This window comes from Melopsittacus undulatus, chromosome 5 (assembly GCF_012275295.1).
Source record: "Melopsittacus undulatus isolate bMelUnd1 chromosome 5, bMelUnd1.mat.Z, whole genome shotgun sequence".
NCBI classification, from domain to species: Eukaryota; Metazoa; Chordata; class Aves; order Psittaciformes; family Psittaculidae; genus Melopsittacus; species Melopsittacus undulatus.
The window spans coordinates 8,312,540-8,320,521 of record NC_047531.1 but is presented as its reverse complement, the minus strand read 5'-3'; the positions used below and the strand labels follow the sequence as shown (position 1 = coordinate 8,320,521).

The following is a 7,982-nucleotide window of genomic DNA, read 5'->3' as shown; positions in this document are numbered from 1 at the left end:
ATACACAAGCAGAATTCACTGTTGATATAGATTGCTGGGTTTTTTTCTGTTTTTAAACAGTTCAACAAATTAACCTGAAATGTACCTTTTTCAGCAATGCTTACCATATTCTGTTGCTACAGAAATAATCTAAATGAGAATTTTTTGGGATTGCTATTTTGTGGGGAAAAAAAATAAAAATCTACCTCTATTCAGTCTGGCCTGAAAGCAGCAGTAAACCTACCAGAATTTCCCATGACAATGCTAGAACAGCTGTGCTAGATATCCATTTCATTTGGAAAAGGACCTTTCAAAGTGTTAGGATATGTTCCCAGCTTTACTGAAGAAATACAAAATTAAGATAACCCTTGAGATTCTTATGCACTGAAAAAGAATGTTTTTTCCATGGGTAAACAGAATAGATCTCCAAAGTGCAAATCCATAGAAAAAAATCTATTTTATATTACAATTTTATTCACTTTCTATGAATATTCACAACACTAATCTACTTCAGATAATCTATTTAGTATATTTGAAAAGCCATTTATTTTCACTTATTGATATGCATGTGTTACACTTGTATATCATACAGTATTTTCATTGTTGGCTTAAGAACAAAGAAACAAAGAAAACAAGTATTGAGAAGCATGATGTGGGTTTTGACCAAAGAGAGGCTATATTCAGATTTTACAAAACAGCACATTTACACTTTGCACTGTCCCAGACAATCTCTCTAAGACACTGCATTCTGTCCTGCACCTCTTAGCACAAATCCATACAGTATTAATCCATCCTAAAATACTGAGATAACTAGTTGCTGCTAGTTTATCCTAATTAAATTTTAATCAGAAAAATATCTTTCCCTGCCAATTTTTTTATTATTTCTCAGCAGAATGATAGAATATACTTCTCAATTTTATTCCCAACAGTCATTTATTTTATTTAAGCTTTCCTGTGCAATAATACAGCAGAGGTAATGAAATGGTTTTGGAACAGCAGGAGCTACTGTGATAGGCAGAGCACTCCAGGGTATTCATCCATCATGGAACTTAATATATAACTACTTAGCCATGTCAATGGCTTGTGATGATAAAACCATTTCCCTCTTTTTCTGAGAGTCTGGTAAACACACAGGACTTCTAAATAAGCTCACCCTGTATATTTTTGATTGCCATTAAGTGTGTGTGGGTTTCGTTTCAATGCACCAAAGCATACAGTCAGAACTCCCTCACCCTCTCCAGTCAGCATGCTTATGCAGTGTCACTAGATGGAATTGCCAAATTTCTGTTGTATCAATATTACAGATGGTACAATATACATTAAATGGAGTATAAAATTATACATTCTGTAATAACCTAGAAAAAAGCTCATCGATGCTTAAGGCCTTTAAATATTGAGGATTTCTTTTTTTTTCATGTAACAGCACATCACTAAGTTCAAAAATTGCTCCTGAAACAAAAAATAAACCAAACCAGTAAATGTGATTTTGGCAAGGATCAGATCTCAATTGGATGACTGTAAGCAAGCAAAATACCCACAAACTGTAAATCTGAGAGGGCACTAGGATTTTTTTCCTTTATAGCAAACAGACTGAGCAGACATCTACATAAGCATCCAACAGCATTTAGGTTCAAGCAAGAGATTTTATTTTTTAATAAAAAATACCCCCAAAATTCTGAATGATTACCATCCAATTTCATCATTGCAAAACTCATTTACATCCCTGCCTACCTTTATAAAAAGGGATGAAATACTGCCATTGAATGCTTGCCATGAATTTCAATGAACTAAAGGTTGGGAAAGTAAAGTACATTATCAGGAACACTCATCTCCTTCAAACTAAATGGAAACGTATATTTTAAAGTTATAAAATGCCTTATAATGGAAGTGGTAATTGAGTTTTGACCACCACTTTTTTAACCACCAAAGAGCTGCAGTAGTTGGTTAGCCTTAGGGAAACATGTCAGCCTGACTATACATTCTAATATGACTGATGTATTCAGATAACTATTACTTGTCAACAATAATTATTAACAATGGATATATATTTCCATTCCTATAACAAAAGCAACTTCAAGATGTTGAAATATGTAACTTTGAGAGCTCCAAGATTAGAATACAAATAAAAATGTCTAAACCTGTGCCATGCCAGAGGACAATTTCTGCAATAGAAATTTAATTAAAGCAGTGTGCAGTCCCATCAGCGATCTGAATGTGGACCAGGGATCATTTTAGAGAGAAGGAACCAATACATTTTGGAGGTTGACTTCATCAAGATGAAAAGCCACTGGTCTGGAATGGAGAATCCAAAAGTTTGCTGTTTTTCTGCACATTTTGAGTATCAACTCTTGTGATTACAGCTGCAAATTCCTCAGCAAGTGCAATTTTACAAGTGTACACAGTTCAATCAGTTGAAATCTTTGTGACACAGAAGTTCAGAATAACTTCCCAGTAGTTTTGATCTCAAGGCTGTTGCTGATTACAAGGCAGGTTCTCATTGAAACAATTGATTCTGCAGGATACACCCCAACAGTATAAAATTTCACTTCAAGGATTGCCTGGAGGAATGAAATTCCTGTGTGTTGTATTTAATGTTATCAGCCTTGAGACTGACTTGATTTGTCTTTAGCTATCGGGTTACCTGTAAAGGAAAAGAAAATCAGAAAATCAAAACTGTACATACAGAATCTAATTCCGAAGTACTGGAAACTGAGACTGAAATACAAGATCAGTGTCCAGCAAAGGTCTTTCAATTGTTTTTCAACAAATGAATAATTCCATGTGGTGTTATATGGGATTGCTCCCCAACATAAATTCTATCTTTAAGTGCTTTGCTGGAATTGGACTTCACAAGATAAAAGTGAAATGTGACATTATTTAAAACAAATCTGAAGGTCACAAATTGCCAACCCACAAATCTCAAAAGCATTTGTTTTAAGGAAAAAACTGTATTCTGTTAATATTCTTCAGTGTTAGACCTTCTGTATGGGAGCAACTATGCTTTTAAAATGTTAGCCATTGTGTATAACAGTGACTGATACTGGAGATGGGTTCTTCCATTCTTTGCATGCTACTTTAAAACACAGTCATAGAATCATAGAATTGTTTAGGTTGGAAAAGACAATGTCCTGTTAAGCAAGCAATAAACACTTAGTGAAGAAACAGGACAGAAATCATGCATAGCTAAACAAGAGAGATCCTATTATTCACAAGGTACAAAATACCAAGGAGTTCACTTAGAGTGGTTTCACCCAACCTATCATGAAACAAGGGTGGAACAGAAGGACCACAGAGAAAGAGTTTTCAACAAAGCATTTCACAGTAATTGAACTTTCATTATGTATAATTTGGATTTTAAATATTAAAAGAAAAAAATCTGTCATTTAAAAAAAAAATAACATAACTGAGGACTATTTCTGCTGTGTCACTGGATACAATTAATGATCACGTAACATTTTAGTGTCAAACTGTGTCAAGGGACAACATCCCAAATGCTAAGGAGCAACCCATTGGAAAGGTCACAATAACACTTCATGACATCAAGGGGCATATGCTTTTAATTTTCTTCACAGAGAGAAGGGTCATGCTCCTTAACGATGAAACATTCTTTTGCCTTCAGCGAAACTGTTTGCATACAGCTCTTGTTGCAGAGCACGAATATAGAGCAGAATATTAAAAAGACTGTTCAAGGAGCTCATAACTTTGGTTTGCTTTCACCAAGTTGGTTCTAGGAACTGTACCTAAGAAGACAATTATAAAATTGTGGTTTGTTATTCTTATGAAACCTGGTTTTATTTATTATGCTGCTCTTAATTTGTTTTGTTCTTGCTGTTGGAAACAGCCACTTCTATAGTGGAAGATTGTTTGAAAAAGTAATGAAGAATTAATTAAAAGATCAGGCAACATATTTCTATGCCCTGCACCAAGGCTCAAACAGCTGACACAGCATCTTACTGTTATTTATATTTTGCTTTCCTATAACAAGCTGGAATTCTACTCATGGACTCAAGTGCCACTGAGCTACACGTAAACTACACGTCTTCTGATCTCATCCGCAAGTGGATTTTTATTAGCTTCACTTGAAAGTGAGAGATACTTGTCTCTCTATATATAGATAAACATATAGATATATACATAAAAAAAAACCTGTGGTAAATCAGCTGATGCAAAGACAGATCACAGGTGCAAGACTCCCAAAGAAGCCATGTAAATGCAGAGTCAAAGCTTCTTGCTCTTCCAGAACAGACCAAAACCAAGGCAGAATCAGAGGACAGTTTCCTCAGAGGCACAACTGGACAGGCATGGTCACTGGAATTCAGCTGGATTCTCAATTTTGTCTACATACCCACAGAGTACATATTTGCTATTAAAAAGAGAGGGTGCCAGCTGACTTCAGAGAAACCAAGTTGACCATGACCCAGCAATCTGCCTCTCAACAAAGAAGGCTTATGGTATCCCAGGCTGCATTATGCAATGTATTGTCACCAAGTCAAGGGAGCTGGCCCTTCACCTTTGCTCAACACTGGTGATGCCTCATCTGCAGTAGTGTGTCCAGTTTGGGCTCCCCAGTACAAGGGAAACATAGAGCTACTGGAGAGAGTCCAGTAAAGGTCCATTAAAGCAAATAAGGGACCAGAGCATCTTTATATGAGGAATGGCTGAGACAGATGGAACTGTTCAGCCTGCAGAAAAGGTGGCTCAGAGGGGGATCTCAGACGTGTGCACAAATACCTCAAGGGAGGTGCAAGGAAGATGGAGCCAGGCTCTTTTCAACTGATGTCCAGTAACAGGACAAGAGGCAATGAGCACAAATTAAAAGACAGGGGTTTCCCTGTCAGGAAACACTTTTTTACTGTGAGGGTGACATTTCACTATAGCAGGTTGCTGAGGGAGGTTGTAGAGCTTCCTTTCTCAGAGATATTCAAAAGCCATCTGGACACAGTCCTGGGCAACTGGTTCTAGGCAGCTCTGCTTGAGCAGAGGGGTGGACTTTCCAATCTCAACCATTCTGTGATTTATTATTCCTGTTACATCCAGCTCTGCCACTGCATAAGCTAAGGTGTATGCTGTGGCTAGAAAGAAGCAGTATTTTCACACATACATGGCTGCTCAGTTATATGGCTGTTTGGAAGTGCAAAAGTGCTCTCCTCAGTCACAAAAAGACTCAGTAAAATCATAATCTGTAGGCCTATCTACTCCACTTCCTGCCCCAGCTCTACAACTGTGTGGTAAAAATATCCCTATAAAAGCAACATACATGTTACATGGAATAAATAGGTGATATAAAGAAGAAAAAAAAAATCAGATATCCATTCAAATCTCTGCTCTGTAACAGTTGGCTAATCAAAGGTCATTTTGTTTATACAGACTGTACAGGAAGTCAAGCTGCATGTTCCTAGTTTTTACAATTGCATGACTGGAGGGTTTAACTGCTTTCCCTTGCCAGAATTTTCATTATTCTGCATGCCCTCTTTTTTCTTTCTCTTTTTCTTTTTCTTTTTCTTTTTCTTTTTCTTTTTCTTTTTCTTTTTCTTTTTTCTGTTAGCTTCCATCTCACAAAATGCTACTTTGAGCGGCACACACAGTGGTTCACATTTGCCTCTAAGAAGTTAATACTTCTTATGTTATGTGCAAGCACAGACCAGATATTAACATAAATGGAAGTAATATACATACATATTAGGGAAAGAATAGATCTCTCAAATGCTAAAGGCAGTTTCATAAAGAAACCATGACATTTTAGATAATATGCAGTTTGTATTCCCAGAAATGCTTAATTTTGGATATAGTAAAAGCTGTTTGGTTTGAGTGGCTGGTAAGCAAAGTATTGTGACAAAGGTCTTTGTAGGAAAAGGGGGACTGATGTATGTGTCTGATCTTTAAAATCCTAAGAGAACAGTAACATGCTAAATATGCATAAATCAAGTCTAATAAATTTTTCAGTTAATAATGAAAATGTATGGAAAATTGACTTTGCTGCTGTTTAACAATACAAATGAAAAAAAAAAAAGACATAAAACTTTTAGCAACCTAGGTGTTGATTTGAATTAATTTGTTCATTCTTGGAACATAATTACTCCCTTTATGCTAGTGTGCTTTTTCACATGGTTGTTATATCATAAATACAACACATTAGACTCTCTCCACTTTCTTGTACTATATGTGCAATTAAAGTATAATTACTCCACAGCTGCAGACTTTTTAATTTAAATTAGTGAGTGGCTGCTGTAAATTGTCTGTAATTGTATGTGAACTCACTTGTTTTATGTTAAAACAACAATATATAATTAAATGCAACTGAAGTTTTCCACATTTGTTCTGTTCACTAAATATTTGAAACAGGTTCAGTCTTTGAGTAGAACACTTTTGCCAGGGCAAAAAGAATGGATTCGCAAGAAAAATCCAGCCTGATACTTTTACTCATTATTTCCTTCTGCTTTAGAAGAGGAAGGGACAAAAATCAAGACTATAGAATGTAAAGATTGGCTGAGTGAATATTCCCTGAACAGTAAAGTACTTTTCCCTACTTTCAGGCACCTACACATGAAAATTACAGGATCCCAATCAGGTATAGTACAAATCACCTGTTTCTTCAGAAATAAAAATCTATCACTACTTACTGGCTAACTACAGAATAGTTTATACATGCAAATGAGGCACATACATAAGCAATTAGTATTTAATATTGTAAGAATAAAATAGGTGGCAATATATGGTATATTAAAACAAACATGTACTGGAACATTTCATAATGCAGTTTTGTACATCACGATTTCTTTGAATGGCAGCTCTTTCGATTTTTTTCTGTGTTTATCACAAACCATACACAAAATCCATATTAAAAACAAACTCTTAAGTTTGCCAAGTCAAGCAGTTGAAAGTTAGCAACTTGCTTTTCCGCAGGTTTCTTTTCCATTGTAGAAACAACAGAACTTGGTGGCAAAAGAATGTTAGAAGGAAGCCTATTCTATTGTTGCCAGGACTAGGTATTAATGCAAGTAAAAAAAGGGCAAATTTTTAAGACAGTGTCTCTTCCTTCCACAGATAATTCAGCAGGATGATGGACCCTTCATTCTAGGTTTTCCCCAAAGAAACAGAAAGACCTTAATATGGGGGTTTTCTTTTCAATTAGAACTGTTCCATCAACTGTACAGGACTCTGTGTGTGGTCATAGCCTGAGTGTCATCTAAGCATACTCAAGAATCATCACGCTAACCTTTTTTTCTTGGCAAACCCTGAGCTAAGTGAAATCTTATGAGACAAAGAAAAGCTCTCTTGTCTCCCCTATCATTCTTTAAAATATTAAAGGTCCGTGGGAAACAAAACAGTGGGGGGATTCCTAGAAAAAGTCACAAGGTTATCACAAATGTATTTAATTACCATCATGAGGAAAGCTAAATACAGAGAAGGTCACAAGAATGCCTTAAATAAATACTTGAAGAAAGAGGCATAAGAAATGGCTTGAAGAAATGTCTAGGTAATATTGCTCCTCAAGACACTAAGAGAAAGAGATCTTGTACCAAGACAGCCCTTGGTTGTATTCAATATACATTTCCATCCATTTAATTTCCTTATTTTTATATTCTTTCTTATACTGAACATAAAAAGACTACAAAAAATATTAACAAAACATAGTCAACAATTTATGTTTCTTTTTTTTTAGCAAACTTTTTCTAATGAGGAATGGTTTCCTAACAAGGAATGGACCTGAAGGAAGCTGTATCAGTTGTATTTTTCATGCTATAAATAACCTTGTTTTGGTACTGAATACTTAAAATGAATATTACAATGCAGAAACAGAAGGCCACATACAACCAGAAACAAACATCTGCCAATCTATTTTTTTCCACTTATGTCCTCTGTGAATGAAGTCAAGGTTAGAAATGAAACTTTTGAACAGATGGAAACGTGCTATTTCCTGGAACTTCAAAATCCAGACAACATGTTTTGCAGTGCACTATCACTCATATGTGGCTTATGAAAGCAAATAGCAAGTGCATTGC

At 35.6% G+C, this 7,982-nt stretch overlaps 1 protein-coding gene across 3 annotated transcripts in view; it reads right to left on the bottom strand.

Annotated features, from left to right (window-relative positions):
* Positions 1–501: 501 nt before the first annotated feature.
* TAFA2 (TAFA chemokine like family member 2) overlaps positions 502–7,982 on the bottom strand; it is a 197,755-nt gene continuing 190,274 nt past the window's right edge. For all 3 annotated transcript variants that reach the window (XR_004549656.1, XR_004080440.2, XM_034063352.1), the window contains one exon: positions 502–2,620. Coding sequence is in view for 1 of the 3 variants with exons in the window: in XM_034063352.1 (XP_033919243.1) it covers positions 2,609–2,620 (12 nt within the window). In the remaining 2 variants the exon portion in view is untranslated. The remainder of the gene's footprint in view (positions 2,621–7,982) is intronic.